This window comes from Oryctolagus cuniculus, chromosome 16, assembly GCF_964237555.1.
Source record: "Oryctolagus cuniculus chromosome 16, mOryCun1.1, whole genome shotgun sequence".
Classification (NCBI taxonomy): domain Eukaryota; kingdom Metazoa; phylum Chordata; class Mammalia; order Lagomorpha; family Leporidae; genus Oryctolagus; species Oryctolagus cuniculus.
This window is the reverse complement of record NC_091447.1, coordinates 67240984-67260649: the sequence shown is the minus strand read 5'-3', so window position 1 is coordinate 67260649 and position 19666 is coordinate 67240984. Positions and strand designations below refer to the sequence as shown.

Below are 19666 nucleotides of genomic sequence, written 5' to 3'. Positions count from 1 at the left end.
TTTCTCTCTCTCATCTGTGTCTCTCCCTCCCACCTCTCAACACTTGCCCCCACCCCCACTGCCCCCAGCCCCCGTCTGTAATTGCGTATTCTGGGGCTGAGCTGTCATTAAGAGGTATTTGGGTTACAGCCCCCTGGGGTAGAGATCTGAGCTCCCAGGCCCCACTGACCACAAAGGTCACTTCCCTGTAGAACAATCACCCCAGCTGCCCCCTCTCCAGGGCTGGGGCTCAGAGAAGGACTGAGGTCCAGTTCTCACCCCCACAGGGAGGCACCACCACCCAGACCCAGACCCCAGCCTCGACCCAGCAGCCCCCGCTCCTCCCAACCACTCTTTAAAAGTCCTTCCCTGCATCTAATACCAAAGACTCCTGCTTCCATCTTGTGCCTCTCTGTAAATGACATTTCAGAAACTGACTTCCCTTTCTTTTCATGGCTGGCTTCGTGACAAGGACACACACACAAGAGGCATTGAGTCCTGCCTGCAGAACCAGGAGGTTGGGGGGGGGGGCGTCTGACAGGGACCCAGCCCACCCTTTCCTGCCACACACACAGTCTCCTCTGCACCAGCCAGGGGCCCCCAGGGAGATGCTGGGGACGGAGCAAGGACTGGGCTGGTGGGGCATGGCTGGGATGCCCCTAGATGGGTGCACCTGCATATACATGTGTGAGACTGTGCAAGTGAGATTCTGAATGGACCAGGAAGCAGCTGGGTGTGTCACTTGTAGAGGCGTCGGTGTGTGCAAGTACTTGGCCGGTGATGGCAGGGGGCTCAGTGCGGCAGATTGACAGGTGTGTGTGCGTGCAGATGAGTGGGGACCCTGGCAGTGAGCTTGCCCACCTGCAGGTGGTGCAGGTGAACCTGGGACTGTAACAGCGCAGACTCATAACCGGGGAGCTTACTGCACATGAGAGGGTGACCAGGTCCGTGGGTGGGTGATGGGAGTGTTGAGCAGACTTTGTCCGGCAGCCAGGCAGAACATATGTGAGAATTTGAAAGCGTGGGAGGGTGACAGAAGCCTGGTGGTGTGGCAGGTGGCTTCAGGGCGTGGGCAAGGTGTTTCACATTCTTGCAGTCCCTGGAGGCGTATATTCTGAATGGATGCCTGGGACTGCACCACCACGTGGATGTGGGAGCGTGGGAACCGGCGTAGTCCAAATTGGGATTATTCCCACGGAAGCGGAAAAAATGAGAGAGTGCGGGGCGGGTGTGTCGGGGGAACTAGGCTCACCTTAGGGATGGACTTCCTGGACTCTCTAACCTGGGATCCTTCAGCCCAGAGAGGCCCCCTCAGTCCACCTCGTCCCCTGCACTCCTGGGGCACCCCTACCCGGAGCCCTGCCGGGCGGGACGGGGCGCCCTGCCAGTTGTGCACAGCTGGGCGTGCGTCAGCGCTGACTCACCACCCCGGCGGCCCCCGGGACCCCTGGGGGCCCCCTGAGAAATTCCTGGGGAAAAACATTCAGAACTCTCCGCAGCTGGGGGCTGGGGAGGAGGAAGCCACCTCCACTCCCACGCCCCCCGCGCCCCGCCCCCCCGCCCCGCGCCCCGCCCCGCCGCGCCCCTCGCCACCGCCCTCCCGGAGGCCCTGTCCATGGTGCTGACGCCGGCTCTGAGGAGCGCGGGGTGGGGGAGGGGAGGGAGATGGGGGACACAGGAAGTGAACGTGCACCAATTTGGGGCACAAGAGGAAGAGGGAGAATGAAGGGAAGATTTTGGGGAGACACAGAGAGGATTGTGGACCCTCGAAGAGCCCCCTTCCATGCCCACTTGCAATCACCATCACTTCCCCGCTCATCAACCCCAAGATCACAACCACACCCCTCCCAGGGTCACCCAGAGACGACCACACCTGTAACACATTGCACAAAATTAGTCTCAACTTCAGCCCCAGACACGGGCAGATACAGCCTCCTTGTCACCCAGATGCAAGAATCACTGTCAACCCTCACATGCGAGCGAGTTCACTCCAGATGTCTGTGCACACGCACGCACTCCCACAAGCCGGATTCCCTCTCCCACGCCCGGAACCTGGATTACACGTTTCTGCAGCCCTCCTCAGCTGTCATCCCCATAAATTGCCCAGGGTCGGACACTCGTGTCCCCAGATCACACCGCAGCCACATGCAACACGCACGCGTCCCCCTCCTGTGCACGCCCCATCGTTCCCGACTCCACTCTGTCTTTGGGGGTCTCGCTCACTCCTGCACTTCGTGGGGGTCCCATGTCCTCCCTCCCGGCTCACCGGCTTGCGTCCGAGTCAGGAGCTGCAGCGCGCCTAGGAGCACACAGAGGCCGGCCGGCGGCTGGCCCAGGCCCCGGCGACTCCCCATCCCCGCGGCGCCCTTGCGCAAGGCGGGGGACCGGACGGGGCGGCTTCAGGGCGCGGCGCCTCGGCTAGCTCGGTGCAGTGGCTCGCGGCGGTCGGCTGCACTCGGCATCCGCGGGAGACTGCCCGACACCCCGCCCTGGCCGCGCCCTGCGCTCCAGCGCCTGGCCAGGCGGGGCACGCTGGGGTGGGGGGGAGGGTGGTGACAGCTGGGGGCGGCAAAAGTTTGTGCCGGGCGCTGATTGGCCGACGGGGGTGGAGCCCGGGGCGGGAGCTGGGCTTTTCCTGCCCCACCCCACAGTGGAGCAGAAGGGTCACTTCTACCGGGTCCTAGAATCCGGGGTCCCAGCCGGACCCTAAACCCTTTCTTCTTAGCTAAGATGCCCTCAAAGGAGAGCTTAGCGTCAGCTCCATCCACACCCTGGAATCTGGGAGCGGTATAGCTTCAAATAAGGGCCCCAGCCTCACCCCCAGGCCTTCTCAGGTCGTTAAGTAAAGGGCCCTCGCCCCACATCCCACAACAGCAGGAGCTCCCAACTTGGCCCCAAACCTTCACCTCTCTACCTAACTTCTAGAACTGGGTATCCGGGCCCCACCTGCAAACCCTTACCACTGACTCCAAAACATAGATCTCACTCCCCCCCACCAAGCTCCTATCCTCAAATAAAAGGTCTCCTCCCCCTCCCCACCCCTCTCCTTGTCTCCACCCACCTCCAATCCAGGGTCCAGATGAATGCTCCAGCCCCAGTCCCGAATCCTGGCACGCAATCCCATGAGACGGGGGAGCCTGGCCGTGCCTTGCAGTCGGGCACTGCTGCTGGAGGGGAGAGGCAGATTCCTGCTGTCCCTGGGTCACCCCCACTGCCCTCTCCCCAGTGTGAGGAGGCCCCAGGGTGCAGGCAGGGCAAGCACACACAGGCAGGATGTCAGGGAGGTTCCCCTGGGAGCAACCACAGGGGCGGCTCCGAGGCCCACGGGGAAGAGGGAGACGGAGGCAGTGTCTGCCTCCCAGTCTCTGACCCTTCAGACAAAGGGTCTCTGTGTCCCCGAACAGCAGGCGGGGGGGGGGGGGTAGGGACCCATCTAGCCTGAGAAAGAATGCCCCCCCCCAGGGGAGGCAATGTCTCTAAGCGCCACCTCCTCCTCCCTTCCACGGCCCTGGAGGCTGGGCTGAGACTTCTCCAATTAAAAGGCTCCCCCAAAATTTCCACCCTGCCCTGCCTTGCTGAGAAGTCCCCCCTGTAGTCTAACCTGCTGTGGTCTAGCTGTAGCCTTCTATGGTTCTATAAGAATTCTCTTTCTGAAAGGATCCTTCTGGGACTACCCTGTCCGTCACCTTCTGTCTCTCTCCCTCCAACCAGAGAGGACACAAGAAGAGAATGATGGCCCCACTTGTTCCTCACGCTCTGTGAAACTCTCTCGGCCTTGGACAAAGTACGATCATCATCAAAATCGGGATTGAAGGGGCAGGTGATCGGCGCGGAGTTTAAGACACCACTTGGGACACTCACATCCCTTACTGCAGTGCCTGGTTCTCGTCCTGGCTCCAGCTCCCTGCTAACGTGCATCCTGGGAGGCATGGCCATGGTTCAAGTACTTGGCTCCCTGCCACCCACATGGGAGACTGGGATGGAACGCCTGGCTTTCACCTGGCCCAGCCTTAGCTGTTGCAGGCCTTTACGGAAACCAGCGAGTGGAAGATTCATTCTCTCTCTCTTTCTGTCTTTCTGTCTCACCTCTCTACCTTCAAAATAAAAAATAAAGTGAAAATAAAATTTAAAATATATTTAAAAATCAGAATAAAAAAACACCCTTCGTGAAGGGTGCAGGCGTAGAGAGGGTGAGGATTTCGCCCCCACCACACCCTCGGCTGCCCATTCAGACTCAGCCAGAGTGGGAGGGGAGTCCCGGAAGCTCCTGGCCATCAGACAGGAGGTGCTTAAGACGGAGCGGGAGCGTGGAGCGTGGATGGCAGGGGTCATGTGTCCAGGCAGGGGATCAACATGGCCTCCTCAGCCCGGACGGTGCTGGTGTCCGGCTGCTCCTCGGGCATAGGCCTGGAGCTGGCGGTGCAGCTGGCTCGGGACCCCAGGCAGCGCTACCAGGGTAAGGGGCTCGGGGCGGGGCTTTGAGACCGCAGCGGGGGCGTGGCTTCCTAGGATCTCAGCTCCCTTGGGGCTGCGCTTGGGGACGGGGGCGGGGGACGCAGGGCAGGAAGCGCCCCTCTCCACCTGTCTCTCTATGAATCCGCTCAAGAGATAGTCCCTGAGCACCCACGGGCTGCTAGAAACACAGGCGTGAACTGAAGAGAGAAAATTCGCGGCCCTGGGTGGTGGCCGCGTGGAGAAGGGGAGCAAAGACAGAGAGACACAGGTCAAAAGAAGCTGCCCCGCTCGGGATGACAAGTGCTAAAAAGCAAAGAGAAAGCCCAGGGCGGCGGGGTCGTGGCTTTCTGCTTTCCTGGGATGGAACCCTCGCTTCCTTAGTGCTTCCTCCCCCAGCCCTCGCCCAGATTACCAGATTACGGTTTCAAGTTAAACCTCTTTAAGTACTCCTGACCTTGGGGGCTTAGACAGTGGCCTTTAGCTCTAGACACTCACCCTCCTGGAGCCGTGGAGCAAAATGCACACACACACCCCGCCACGCAGACCTGTGACCCAGAGCCTGCCAGGGCCAGGGCAGAAGTGGACGAAGGGTTGTTACGTAAGGGGAGGCTGTTGGGGCCCAGAGACTCAGCCCAGTGGGCAGAACTACGCCTCCCAGCCCTCTGCCCTCTATTTAGACTGCAAAGCTTATTTTTTTATTGTCTTTTTTTTTTTTTTTTTTTTGACAGGCAGAGCTAGACAGTGAGAGAGAGAGACAGAGAGAAAGGTCTTCCTTTCTGTTGGTTCACCACCCAAACGGCCACTACGGCCGGCGCGCTGCGCCGATCAGAAACCAGGAGCCAGGTGCTTCCTCCTGGTCTCCCATGCGGGTGCAGGGCCCAAGCACTTGAGCCATCCTCCACTGCCTTTCCGGGCCACAGCAGAGAGCTGGACTGGAAGAGGAGCAACTGGGACAGAACCCCGTGTGCCGGGGCTGCAGGCGGAGGATTAGCCAAGTGAGCCGTGGTGCCCGCCTTATTGTCATTTGTTGGAAGGCAGAAAGAGAAAGAGATGTCTTCCATCCACTGATTTATGTCCCAAATGCCAGCCACATCAGGGAGCCGGGAACTCAACCCAGGTCTCCCACATGGGTGGCAGGGACTCAAGCACTTGAACCCTCCCCTGCTGATTAGCAGGAAGCTGGAGTCACTCTAGGATGGGATCTGGTTGTCTCAAGGGACCTCTTAACTGCTGCACCAAAGCCTGCTCCCTAGAGACGGCACCGCGCTGGGTGTGACAGCCAGTGCCCCAGGGAGGACTTGTGATCCTGTGAGCAGGAGGTGGGGTGTGGACGGCAGTAAGGGTGGTGTTTACCGAGTCTTCACCAAGTGTTTTACATCTAGTAAGTCATTTAATCCTCCTAGAACCACTGTGAGAGAGGCACTATCATTGTACAAGTGAGGAACCTGGGGTGAGCCTTTGGTAGGGAGGTGGCAATGATGGCCAGTGCTCGAGTCTCTGCCACCAGTGTGGGGACACCCTGGTGGAGTTCTGGGCTTCAGGCTGGCCCAGACCTGGTGGTTGAGGGCATTAAGGTTGAGGAGTGAATCAGGAGATGGAAGATCTCTCTCCTCTCCCCTCTCCCCTCTCCCCTCTCCCCTCTCTCCTCTCTTCTCTGTCCTCTCTCTTCTTTCTCTCCTCTCTGTCTCTCTCCTCTCTCCTCTCTCTCTCTCTCTCCTCTCTCTGCCTTTCCAAATAAACAAACAAATGCACAGACTGCCAAAGCTCCCTGCCCAAGAAAGTAGCGGAGCTGGCTTTGAGCTTGGCCAGCCCAGATGCTGGCTGACTGCTTGTCGCTCTAGTGCATGTACAGCAAGGGGCCCATTCACCCGCGGCACGCCTGCGACCCACACAGGACTGCAAATAATATGCACATGCCCCTCCTAAAGCTAAGAATCCTGCAACCAGACTTGTGCATGTGTGATTGTGTGCGCGTTCACACGCTGTCTGGTGAGGGTGTACTTAAGAGTGTGAGCTTAGCACAAACCCCAGCTCAAATCTCATTCTCACTCTTGGCAGTGGTGGGATGGGCTAGGAATTTCGCCTTGCTGAGTGTCAGTTTGTGCATCTATATAATGGGCATAATAGCTCGGTCTCCCAGTCCTGGTGACTGTTGCTAAGTAACAAATAGCCTCAAATGTGATGGTGTAAAGCAATGGCCAACGTGTGTGTGTGTGTGTGTGTGTGTTTTGACAGGCAGAGTGGACAGTGAGAGAGAGAGACAGAGAGAAAGGTCTTCTCTAGAATGGCCACTGCGGCCGGCGTGCTGCAGCTGGCGCACCGCGCTGATCTGAAGCCCAGGAGCCAGGTGCTTCTCCTGGTCTCCCATGCAGGTGCAGGGCCCATGGACTTGGGCCATCCTCCACTGCACTCCCAGGCCACAGCAGAGAGCTGGCCTGGAAGAGGGGCAACCGGGACAGAATCTGGCACCCCGACCGGGACTAGAACCCAGTGTGCCGGTGCCACAGGCGGAAGATTAGCCTATTGAGCCGTGGCGCCAGCCCATCATGTGTTTTTCACTCATGGTTTACATAGGTCTTAAATGCAGCGTGGGCTCAGCTGGGAGGCCCTGCCTCCAGGTCAAAGGCTTTGGCTAGAACACTGGGGGCCAGAGCACCAGCAGGCTGGGCAGGCATCTGTCCATCTTCCTTCCGGTAATCCCACAGCTGTCCATGTGGCATCTGCAAGAGGCTTCCTTGTAGCCAGCTGGCCTCGGGACAGCTGGGCTGCTACGCGGCGGCGGCCAAAGGTTTTGGGAGTGGCTGTCCCAGGACCAGCACGGGAACTGCAATGTCTTTCCTATGAGCCTCAAAGCCCACACAGTGTCCCTTCCGCTGGCTTCCAAACTGGTTGTCAAATTTGTGGGTAGGAAAATCCGACTGCATGCCTTGATGAGGAGTGGAAAGATTTTAGAAGGGAGATATGGTCGTGGCCATCTTTGGAAGATAAGCTAGTGACTAGAGTTCTGTGAGTTAGAGATTCTGCTTACCACGATGCCTAGCACACAGTAAGTGCTCAATAAACTGGAACTTACGATGGCTGTGATGTGTAGGGTCAGTCTTTCATTGCTATAACGAAATGCCCAAGGCAAGCTATTAAGGAAGGAAAAGAGGTGCGTTTAGCTCACAGCTTTGGAGCCCAGCCCCAAGAGCATGGTGCAGGCTCTGATAAGAGCCCCACGGCAAATGACAGGGGCAGAGGGGAGAGGAAACATTCATATCTCAAAACAAACAAACAAACAAACAAACAAACAGGAAGCTGGAGAGAGACCCAGAGGTCTGACTCGAGCTGGTACAACAAAAAAACCTGCTGTGGAGAACCCAAGCCAGGAGATCAGAATTCCCTGCCAAGGGCTCCCCAGATGACCTAAGGGTCCCCCCACTAGGCCCCACCTCTGAACAGTTTCACTGGCCCCCAACACCACCACGTGGGGGCCAAGCTGGGACTAGCACCGTCATAACCACAGATGATGTCAATGTGGCCGCTCCTACTTGATGAATGTGCGTGTGCACATATAAGGGTGCTTCCAAAAACTCATGGGGAGTCTAATTAAAGCACATCTTTATTTTTAGCATAAAATATTTTGAAATGCATAACTTTTTCATGATATATTTTCCATGAATTTTTGAAGACTGCTCATATTTTGGCTCTAGGTGAATAGGATTCTTTCCCCCTGGAAATTAGTTCTATATGTATTTATTTACTTACTTGTTTGTCTTCCTCTCTAGGCCATGAATTCCATGAAGATGGAAAGTTTTGTCCTTTTTTGAAAGATTTTATTTATTTATTCGAGAGGTAGAGTTACAGAGAGGGAGAGGGAGAGGCAGAGAGAAAGGTTTTCCACCCACTGATTCACTCCCCAAATGGCCACAGCGGCCAGAGCTGTGCTGATCCAAAGCTAGGAGCCAGGAGCTCCTTCCGGGTCTCCCACGCAGGTGCAGGGATCCAAGCATTTGGGCCATCTTCTACTGCTTTCCCAGGCCATGGCAGAGAGCTGGATGAGAAGAGGAGCAGCCAGGACTAGAACCAGCGCCCGTATGGGATGCTGGCACTGTGGGCAGAAGATTAACCTATTGTGCCACAGCTCCGGCCCCTTTGTCTATCATATTTGATGCCATAGTCTCAGCACTGGGGATGGTGTGTGTGGTGGATCTCCAGTAAATGTTTAATGGATGGACGGAGAGAAGGGAGGAAGAATGGATGGACAGACGGATGGACGGACGGACGGATGGATGGACGGACTGACAGTTGACTGAACCAAGGAAGGAAAGGTGGATGGGTGGGTGGACAGATGATAGACAGATGGATGAAGGAAGGAAGGGGAGAAGAAGGAATGGATGGACGGATACATGGCCAGATGGACGGATGGAGACAGAGAGATGGACAGATGTGGGAACATGTAAACGTGTGCACGTAGGTGTGGGTTCGCTGGATGTGTGAGCATTCCTCTGTGACTGCTCAGGCAGAGGCACACGCACTGGGGAGGAACCCACCAGCTGTTGCAGCCCTGCTGTCTGCCCCCCAGTGGTCGCTACCATGAGGGATCTGAGAAAGAAGGGAGCCCTGGAGGAGGCCGCCGGCGAAGCCCTGGGGAAGACTCTCACCGTGGCCCAGCTGGACGTGTGCAGTGATGAGTCGGTGGCCCAGTGTCTGAGCTGCATCCAAGGAGGCGAAGTGGACGTACTGGGTGAGACTGTGGGGCCCCTGGGGCCACTCGCCCCCTTCCTCGTCTAAGCAGAGACCCCTCAACGTGGCCAGATCTGAGCACCCGCCCTCTTGCTTGACCAGCAGCCCATGGCCTTGGATAGAAGGGGAGGATCCATTGACCAAAAACCCAGACTACCCATCTGTTTATCCGGGACACTAGAAATAAACTTAGACGTGGAGGTGGGAGGTGGATTCTCACATATGGAAAAACCATATGCGGTTGGAGGAATGACTTGGGTGAGTCACTTGGGAAGAGACTGTGTTAAAGAAGCAATTCGCAGTCCCCAAATGGTCTTTGGGGGAGGGTGGGTGTGGCTGCACTGATGCAATTTGGGGCCAGAGGTGAATTGCTCAGTCATGCGAAGGAATGATCTTCCCAGCAGCCGTTCCCCACACCCAGGACTCGGGGCCTCCTAGCAATTGTCCACCCAACAGCCCCGGTGCTCGCCCTGGCCTTGGAGTGGGGGATGGGCTGACTCAGGGGCATGTCCCCAGAGGAGGGGCTCCGCAAGGGCTGGGGAGATCTCAAGCTAACACTCATCACCCCACCCTCAGTGAACAACGCTGGCCTGGGCCTGGTGGGGCCGGTAGAGGGACTCAGCATTGCCACCATGAAGAGCATCCTTGACACCAATTTCTTTGGGGCCGTCCGTCTGGTCAAGGCTGTGCTCCCAGGCATGAAGAGGAGGCGGCAGGGCCACATCGTGGTGGTCAGCAGTGTCATGGGACTGCAGGGTGAGCCCTAGGGACGGGCCCTCTCAGGCTGGAAGATGGCAAACAGGTTTGAGCTCAGATTCCGGATGAGCCTGGCGTTTCTTCCTGCGTCTCTTCCTTGCCAGGTGCTCCCCACCAGGCCCAGGAGACGTCTGGATTTAGGTCTCTGGGGGTCAGCAGAAAAAAGGGCAGTGATCAATTGGTGATGTCTGGATTGAGGACCCAGGCTCAGTGGAAAGGAGCTCAGTGATTGATTAAGGATGTCTTCCACGGGCCACCTACTTGTTCCCTCTGGACATTTTCTGGGACTGTCCCCCCTCCTCAGCAGTTCCCCTGAGGAGTCCAACCTGCCCTAGAGGAGCTGCGTCTACAAGGACCCTACTGAACAGAACTGGCCACCAGGGACCCTGGAAATCTCACGCCCCTGTGGCCCCGGGGGCAGGGGTTAGAGAAAGGGAGTGAATGGAGAGTCCCCCGGAGCTAAGCTTGGAAGAGATTAGGCCCCCCAGTACCAGGAACACCCCGATCTGACCCCATACGCTTCCCGCTCACAGTGCCGCACACCGCTACCACCCCATCTCCCCTCACTCTGATCCCAAACCCTCCCTCCTTACCGGAGGACCCCCAAAACCCCTCACTCACAGCCCGCCCCCCTAAAGAGCCATCTCCCTCCCACCCCACCCCCAGGTGTCATGTTCAACGATGTCTATGCAGCCTCCAAGTTTGCCGTGGAGGGCTTCTTCGAGAGCCTTGCGATCCAGCTGCTCCAGTTCAACATCCAGTGAGGAGAGGGGGCCGTGGGAGACAGCGGGGCGGGGATGGGGTGGGGAGAGAGAGCTGGCGATGGGGTGAGTGGGTGGGGAGAGGGAGCTGGTGATGAGGGGGGAGCAGGGTGGGAGAGGGACCTGATGATGGGGAGTGGTGGGCAGCAAACAGAGGCAGAGGTGGGAAAATGGAATCAGAAAGGATATGGAGATGTTGGAAGAGAATAGAGCAGTGGGATGGGAGCATTGATGGGGAAACTGAGGCAGGGGAGGGGGGATGGACGATGAGAGAAAAGGGGTGGTAGGAGGCCGTGAAATGGGGGCAGCAGACCCACCGCCTGGCTCCTGTCCTCAGTGTCTCCCTGGTGGAGCCGGGCCCGGTGATCACGGACTTTGAAGGGAAGCTCCTGGCGCAGGTTTCTTCCCAGGAGTTCCCGGGCACCGACCCCGACACCCTGCACTACTTCCGGGACATCTACCTGCCAGCCTCCAGGGAGCTGTTCCGGTCTGTGGGGCAGAGCCCACAGGACGTGGCCCGGGTGAGTGAGTAGCCAGGGAGACGTGGCTCGGGCAGGTGGGGGTGGGGGTGGGACAGGGGGTTCCCTGGGTCCCAGATCTCAGGGCTCCACCCTACAGGCCATTGTCAAGGTCATCAATTCATCCCGACCGCCCCTGCGCAGACAGACCAACGCCCGCTACGTCCCGCTGACCGCGCTCAAAGTTGTGGCCCCCTCGGGGCATCTGTATGTGAGGGTCACCCACGGCCTGCTCTTCCGCTGGCCACGCCTCCTCAACCTGGGCCTCCGGTGCCTGGCTTGTGGCTGCCTGCCCACCCGGGTGAGGCCCCAGTGAGCACAGCCCGCCTCACCCTCCCAGCCCTCCACACTCAAGCCTCTTCACTCCACCCCCGACTCAGGAACTGTACGGACTTGGCACTCATTCATTCATTCCACACTCTCTTCCCCATCATCCTTGTGTCTGTGCATTGCTGGATCCAAGAAGGGTCTTAGGCTGGAGGCACAGACCCCTCTGTGGCCATGACAAGGGTAGAGAGAAGGACCCTAAAACCTCAGGGTGAGGAGCCCAGAGTCATGGCTGGGAAAGCAAGGGAGACTTCCTGGAGGAGGAGGTGTTGTCAGGGACCTTGAAGGACAAGACAGACTGTCCCCTTCAGCCTTTCGAATTCATGGCTCTGGGCCTGAGAGCCCAGGGATGCCCTCCCACACACACACCCCAAGCTGGGTGGGCCGAGGGTCCCACACGCCTCATCACACAACTCCCCCAGCAACGTGAGTTTGCGCATGCCTGCAACGGATGTATATTTTTTCATTAAATGTGTACTAACGAGCAAAGCTGTGTTTCTATCGAGTATTTAACAAAGCTCAAGGTCTTAAATTTAAATAAAAAATTGAAAATAGGAGTCCCCCTGCCTGAGACCCTCCCCTAGAGACAGTGAAAGCACACGGACTCCGAGTTTAATTTTTATTTATTTGAATACAGAGGGGAAGAGAGAGCGAGCGAGCGAGCGAGCGCTTTATGTGCTGGTTCACTCCCCAAATGCCCGCATCAGCCAGGGCCGGCCCAGCTGAAACCAGGAGCCAGGAGCTCCATCCGGGTCCCCACGCGGGCAGTACCTCAGTCGTCCCCTGCTGCCTCCCAGGGTGCACACGAGCAGGAAGTTGGAATCAGAACAGAGCCAGGACTCAAACCCGGGCATGAGGGTCCCAACCCACGTCCTAACCACTGCACCAACCGCCGGCCCCCAGACTCTGGGCTGAAATGCTGGCTCTGTGCTTCCTCCATGGGTGACCCTGCACAGGCGGCTCGCGGGGTGACGGCCGTGGTCTGGACACAGCTTCAGTGCATCCCAGCGTGGCGGCCTTGAGGAGCTGCAACCTCAGAGCTGCAACCGAGCAGGACACCCTTAGCTCACTGCGGGTTGCTGCTCTCAGAAGGGATCAAGTAGTTCTCTCCCGGGACCCCTGAGCGAGTTCTGTCGAGGGGGCGGTTACAGGAGAAGAAGGTGATTCCTTATACTCACAGCACAGTGACCCTGGCCATGGCCTGCAAGGCAGGGCTACTGACAACACCACTGGAATGACACAGTCTGTTTCGCGGTCCCCGTACCCTTGAACAAGACATTGGCTCTGGTGTCTGAGGACCACTCCCTTTTGCCAGCTGAGGCTTGGATAAGGTGATGGGGCCCCATGTGCGCCAGCTGCACAGTCGCTGATCCTAGGGAGCTCCAGACACCCCACTGTTCCCTTTGTGATCGCCTCTGTGTCCCCAGATCACCCAGTTTGAGTGTGTTGGGTCCGTGCATCCAGGACTCTGCATGACGCAATACCCGCATGTTATAACGCAGGGGAGCAAAATGCATGTCTGGGAGCCCATCGGCTGACTCCACCGTGGAAACATCACAGATAGCATTTGGTACAGGGGTCCCGTGTCAGGGGGCCTGGGTGCAGGTCCCAGCTCCGCTCCCCATTCCAGCTGAAAGCAGTGTTTCAAACCTAAGCAACATCTATCAACTTGCGCGCTGTTAATCCACCACTGACCTCATCCCCAAAGTGTCCACGGCCTCGAATTCTGTGTCCAACATTCCCTGTTTTTTTTTTTTCAAAAACTCCTTTTAATAAATCATTTTTGTTTCAAACTGTACTCCAATTTTTTTTTTTTTTGCAGGTGGGGCTTAGAGTGGGAGGTGGGCGGGGGCTTCACAGCTGCCTCGTACCCCCCACCTCGTTGCTATGTCCCCAGGCCCCCAGAAGCCACCCCATAAATTCCTTCGTTGCTTAAATCACCGAGTCAGCTTTCTGTCCCATGTCTGGAAGGAGCAGCACAACCCCAAACGGTAACTACGGCAACCAACGCAGCGAGGGGGGAAGAAAGGCTGTGATTAAAGCACTGCTGAATGTCGTGTGCGGGCCAGCAGAGATTGCCCAACGTGCACAAGGCGCTGGCACGCCTACCCCCGTCCTCCGATTGCACGCTCACCTCCCACGTCCCTCACCCCAGTCTGTGCCAGGCTCAGCAGAGATAAGTGTGCCCGCCCTTCCCGCTGCTCAGAATCTCATCCTGTCCTCGAAGTTCATCTACTAAGAGATCCTGGGGGCAGTGATTGACGCAGCAGCTAAGATACCTCCTAAGACGCCTGCGCCCCGTGTCAGAGTGCCCGGGTTCGAGTCCCGGCTCTGCTTCCCATGTGGTTCCTTGCTCACGCGCGCCTTGGGAGGCAGCAGGTGATGGTCGAGCACCTGGGTCCCTGCCGCCTACAAGGGAGATTTGAAAGGAGTCCCAGGCTCCTGGCTTCAGCCTGGCCCCGCCCCGGCTCTGGCAGAGGTGTTTGGGGAGTGCGCCAGCAAGTGAGAGCTCTCTTTCTCTGTCTGTGCCTCCCAAGTATACATATTTGACAACATGAATGAACCTTGGGGACATGACGTGCAGCAAAATAAGCCAATCACAGGACAAACACTGTGGGAGTCCCTTCACAGGGGGTCTCCAGAGCCAATAATCCACAGACACGGAAAATATGCAGGCGCCAGCAGCTGGGGCAGGAGGACGGAGGGTGAGCACTCCCTGGGGAAGCCAGGAGCCCAGTCCAGGCTGGGCAGGCGAGCGAGGCTGGAGACGGATGATGGCCATGGTTGCACAATCATGAGAAAGGTGTTTAATGCCACCCAACTGTGCACTGACCAGTGGTGCAAAATGATCGCTTTTCTGATGTGAATAGTTTGCCATGATCAAAAAGCCAACGTGGAGAAGGGCCACGGGCAGACACTGTCATGAACTGTCCTTCCTGCCTGAGGAATGCCGGCCAGAGGGCGGAGGGCGGCTCTCGTCCCCCTCCACAGTCCCCGCGCTTCTGCAGATCTGCAAGGCCTTCCAGGATGTAGATGAGCAGTCACTTATGTAACCGGTCCCGGGCGGGTGGATCCCTGGGCTCGCTCCCATCTCGCTATTACACAAAGAACTGCAATGAATAATCCTCTGTGCATCCATCAGCTCGCACATATGCAAGTGCTTCTGTCATGACGCTGCTTGGCCAAAGAATGCATGCGTTTGCAATTGTTCTGAACGTTCGCGAAGTCACGTCCGTCCTGCTGGACCGTCGTCTGCGTGCTCTCTCTCTGCCTTCCCCACGGCCTCGCCATATAGTGTGTCATCACTCCTTGGAGTTTGTGCTAATCTAGCAGGTAAAAACGAGTGTCTGTGTGGGTTTTTCAAAAGTCTTATTTATTTAAAGGCAGGGTGAGGGTGACAGAGAAAGCAGGAGAGAGAGAGAGACCTTCCATCTGCTGGTTTGTTCGCCAAATGCCCACAACAGCAGGGGCTGGGCCAGGCCAACGCCAGGAGCCAGGAACCCCTCTTCCAGGTCTCCCACGTGGCTGGCGGGGGCCCAAGGACTTGGGCCATCTTCTGCTGCCTTCCCAAGTGCATTAGCAGGGAGCTGGATCAGAACCCAAACCAGGCACTCCAATTTGGGAAGCAGGTGACCCAGGCAGGGGCGTAACCTGCTACCCACAATGCCTGCCCCCTTCAGCGTGGTTTTCACTTGTATTTCTCTTATTATGTGTGAGGCTGATATCTTACGTGAAAGGACCAATTGCATTTCACTTTTTTTTTTTTTTTGCACATTCTGATTATACCTTTGTCCATTTGTTTTCTTTTTTTTTTTTATCTTTTATTTAATGAATATAAATTTCCAAAGTACGACTCATGTGTTACAATGGCTTCCCCCCTCCATTTGTTTTCAATTGGATTCTTGGGTTTTATTATTCATTCCTAGTAACTCTTTATATATTAAGGGGAGTCTGAGGTATGAAGTGCAAAGTCCCAGTTTGCTTTTTGTTCTTGAAACTTTCCTGTTGGGGTTTTGGCTTTGTTTTTTTATACTGTAAAATTCCCTATCTTTTAAGATTTTTTTTTCAACTTGTGCATCTCAAGCTGTAGTTAGAACACACCCACATCGGTTTCTGTGCTCAAACTGAGAGATAACATAAATTATCTTTTTAAAACTCTCCGGCAGTCTCCCGTCACCTGGATTCAAACCCACAGCTACGTGATCGGACCCCCGAACATCCCAACTTATCTCGTCCTCTCTTCCTGTCACTCACTCGCTCCAGGAACTCTGACTCCTCTCTCTCTCTCTCTCTCTCTCTCTCTCTCTCTCTCTCTCTCTCTTCCATCCTTTCTTCTTTTCGAAAGGCACACAGAGACAAGCAGAGTGAGCGAGAGCTTCCATCAAACCAGGCACTCCTGTGTGGGATGTAGATGTCCCAAGCAGCGACTGGGTCACCCCGAGGAACTTCTACTCCTCTTTCCACGCAGGGGGCCAAATGCCTTTCCCCCCTTGAAAGGGACTTAGTTCACTCCTCAAATACCCGCAACAGCCAGGGCTGGGCCAAGCTGAAGCCAAGAGCCCACAACTCCATCCGGGTCTCCCACGTGGGTGCTGGGATCCAAGCACTTGGACCCTCCTCCACTGCTTTCCCAGGCCACAGCAGAGAGCTGGATCAGCAGTGGAGCAGCCGGGACTCGAACCAGCACCCATGTGGGATGGCGGCGCTTCAGGCCAGGGCGTTAACCCACTGCGCCGGCCCCAACCCTTCCCTCTCATTTCACTGAGGTTTTCTGGTCTCAGCATCCGTACCGCTTCCTCCAGGAAGCCCTCCTCAGCCTCTTATTCAAGGTCTCCCTAACCAAGCCACGAGCTCTGCTGGGGAGGATCTCCCTCATTCCGCTACTCTTTCCATCCCAGAAGTGACAAACACCCAGTAATCAACCCCAAATGTGTGTGCTGACTTAATCCTTCCTCCCTCTCGGCAACGACGCTTGGCCAGAAAATTCTCACTGACGGTTTGTGAGGCCTTGAGGAGCCCAGGAGCCCAGGAGCCCAGCAGGCTGGGCTGGGGCTGGGCTGGGGCTGGGCTCACCCTGGAGGTCCAGTCCCTGCAGGCACCCCCCCACACACACACACACACACACGCCTGGACCGAGCCTGTCTCCTATCCGTAGTAAACTGGAGAAGTACCCCCCGCCCCACCCCGCGGGGAAAAGTCCCTACTATGTGCCGGCACACAGTAGGTGCTCAAGCAACCCCAGCCCTTGGTTGTTAGATTGGTAGCAGCAGCATGGCTGGGTCTCTTGGGTCCCGCCCTGCCTTTCCTAGGAAGCCCTGAGCTGGAAGCCCCAGAGGACAGGGTAAAACCAGAGGCCGCTCCCGCCCGCGCCTCCTCCGTGCGGGGCCCAGGGCGGGGAAGGCGGGCGGGCGGCCCGGTCCTCGCCCTCGGCTCCAGGCATTCCTGCGGGCGGGGCCCGAGGCTCTCTGGCGCCGTCTGGTGGCCAAGCGCGCGAGGCCACGTGGACTTCGCCGCTCACCGGTGAGCCAGAACGCGTGGACTCCCCTTCCAATCCGGGGTCCCGAGCCCGGGTGCCTCAGCAACCCTGCTGTGTGACCCTGGGCACCTCACTCGACTTCTCTGTGCCTCCGTTTCTTAACTGCACAGTTTGGGGCAGTGCATCGGGTTTTGTTTTTTTTTTTTAATTTTTTTCCCCACAATTTTGTATTTATTTAATTTTGTTTATTTGAGAAGCACAGCAAACAGACAAAGCCTCCTTTTGGCTGGACCGTTTCTCCCAAAAATGCCTGCGGAACCAGGACCTCGATCCAAGTGTCCCACCTGGGTAGCAGGGACCCAGCCGCTAGGAACCACCCAGCACCTGCTGCCGGTCCCAGGCACTTGGATAACCGCTTGCAACAAACACCAACCCTTGTTTGCTTGTTTTTACGGCTTCATTTATCTGAAAGGCAAAATCAGCCCACAGAGCCGCTCTGGTCCACCCGCGGCTGCTCTGGGTTTTGTTTTTCCTTCTCTTCCACTGATCCTTGGTGCCTAAGGGCATGTTTTTCCCTTCCTGGGCCCCACCCCAAACTTCAAAACACGAGCTCATGGGCGCTGCAGGCCTGGGCCTGCTGCAGGAAGCTCAGCTGTTCTCCACCTGAGGAGGCGTTCCCACCTGGAGAGAGAGAGGGCGGGAGATGCGAGACAGAGACGCCAACGCGGGGGGGGGGGGGGGGGGCACTCAGGCCGTCTTCCACTGCTTTCCCAGAGCTGGATGGGAAGTGGAGCAGCCGGCACTCCGAATGGCACTCTGACAAGGATGTGGGTGTCACAAGAGGCGGCTTAGCCAGCTGCACCACAATGCCCCCACCCCCCAAGCCGAGGTCTCTCTTTGATTTTCTTCACTGCTTGCTTGAACTTAAAGCATAATCCAGAACCTCGCTGCTCCCCAGCCTCCTGACCTGGCACACTCTGCAGCCGTGTGGGGCCTCAGTTTCCAGATCTGTACAATGGGCGCTAGCCCTTCTGCTGTACAGAAAACATATTTGAGAGGTAGACAGTGCTCCCACCCACTGGCTCACTCCGCAAATGCCCACGACAGCCAGGGGCTGGGCCGGACCAAAGCCAGGAGCCCAGAGCTCCATCCGGGTCTCCCTCATGGGTAACAGGGACCTGAGCCAGCACCTGCTGCCCGCCAGGGTGCGCCTTAACAGGGAGCTGGAGTCGGGAGCGGAACTGGGACTCAAACCCAGGTCCTGCAGTATGGGTCGTGGGTCTGCCCCCAAGGCCACCTTAACCGCTGCACCACAGTGCTAATTCTTACATCAGCGTGCTGCCCACGAGTGGGCAGCAGGCACACTGCGCATAGTAGGTGCTCAGCAAACAGGACTAAAGAGGTAGACCCCGCCCACTGCCTTTGCTCCTAACACACTTGCTTCCCAGCCTATGGGGACTGGAAGGCAGGGGCGCCCCGAGCCTCTGTTCTGGGGGGGGAGGGGCTGTGAGATTCAAGCGCACCCCAGGCTCCTTAGCGACTGTCCACGCCGCACAGGCGGGAATTGTGTCTGGAGAGTGTGTGGCTGGCTCCCCAGCAGAGGCCAGGCCCACAGCAAATGCTTAATGAATCTTTGTTGGAGAAACATGTGTTGCTATTTGGAGTGTGGGGGAGCAGGAGGCATTCCAAGAGGCCAGGCATCCCGCACTGGAAGGCTTGATTTCAGCGTCAATTGCCTGCTACCCCGACTGTTCCTAAGCGAAAGCCGGCTCAGGATTCTCCTTAGCAGGCGCGTTCAGCCGCCAGCGAGAATTGCTTTCAGACAGAGAGCGCCTTCTTCCAGGAGTGCCTCAGCCATGACGTGTCTTCCTCTTCCAGCTCAGGACGTGCAATCTGCCTTCTGCACCAGGGGCCTGGCGTGACTCGGGGACAATGCACAATGGGCACGATTGACCAAGCACGGTCCCTCCAAGAGAGACGGGGGAGCCACAGCTGGGGCGGGCACTCGCTTCCTGCATGAGGTGCTCGGGTTCAAGTTCCAGGCTTGCTGCCGATCCCAGCTCCCTGCCAATGGCAGTGGGGCAGGTAGCCGGGTCCTGACACCTGCACGGGGAGATGCCGGTTACAATGCCAGCTCCTGGCTTCAGCCTGGCCCAGCCCTGGCCGCTGTGGGCATTTGGGGAGTGGACCAGCGGATGGGGAACTCTGTCTCTCTATTTCTCTCTGTCTCTACCGTTCAAATCTTTTTTTTTTCTTTTTATTTACTTGAAAGGCAGAGCAACAGAAGGAGGAGGAGAGGCAGAGAGAGAGAGAATCTTCCATCCGATGGTTCGCTCCCCAAATGCCTGCAATGGCCAGGGTTGGGACAGGCCAAAGCCAGGAGCCAGGAGCTCCTTCCAGGTCTCCCAGTTGGGTGCAGGGGCCCAAGCACTTGGCTCATCCTCCACTGCTTTCCCAGGTGCATCAGCGGGGAGCTGGATCGGAAGTGGAGCAGCCTGGGCTCGAACCAGCACCTATACGGGATGCCAGCAGTGCAGGCAGTGACTTTACCCACCACGCCACAGGCCCAGCTTCAATCAAATAATTTGCTTTTTTAAAGGCAACCCCAGAGTCCAGTGAGAGGACTTTGAGCCATGGAGCTCTCAGAAGGTCCAGTTAGGATGAGTCCC

General features: G+C 57.2%; 2 protein-coding genes across 5 annotated transcripts in view; one reads left to right on the top strand and one right to left on the bottom strand.

Moving 5' to 3' along the window:
• COL5A3 (collagen type V alpha 3 chain) overlaps positions 1 to 2483 on the bottom strand; it is a 38192-nt gene extending 35709 nt beyond the window's left edge. Inside the window, exon 1 of the mRNA XM_002722844.5 lies at positions 2246 to 2483. Within this exon, the coding sequence (XP_002722890.3) occupies positions 2246 to 2333 (88 nt within the window). The 5' untranslated portion in view covers positions 2334 to 2483. The remainder of the gene's footprint in view (positions 1 to 2245) is intronic.
• Positions 2484 to 4160: 1677 nt separating this feature from the next.
• Positions 4161 to 12682, top strand: RDH8 (retinol dehydrogenase 8). Of its 4 annotated transcripts, none has more exons than XM_008250751.4 (6): positions 4161 to 4435; positions 8999 to 9160; positions 9736 to 9915; positions 10582 to 10675; positions 11014 to 11197; positions 11295 to 12010. In XM_008250751.4, the coding sequence occupies exons 1-6, from the start codon at positions 4333 to 4335 to the stop codon at positions 11508 to 11510; spliced, it is 939 nt and encodes a 312-aa protein (XP_008248973.2). In that variant the 5' UTR covers positions 4161 to 4332; the 3' UTR covers positions 11511 to 12010. The 4 variants fall into 4 exon arrangements, with proteins under 4 accessions (XP_008248973.2, XP_069915311.1, XP_069915309.1 ...); XM_070059210.1 differs by lacking the exon at positions 11295 to 12010 and adding an exon at positions 12319 to 12675 and having other exon boundaries at positions 4256 to 4435; XM_070059208.1 differs by lacking the exon at positions 11295 to 12010 and adding an exon at positions 12319 to 12682 and having other exon boundaries at positions 4270 to 4435; positions 8936 to 9160.
• Positions 12683 to 19666: the final 6984 nt, after the last annotated feature.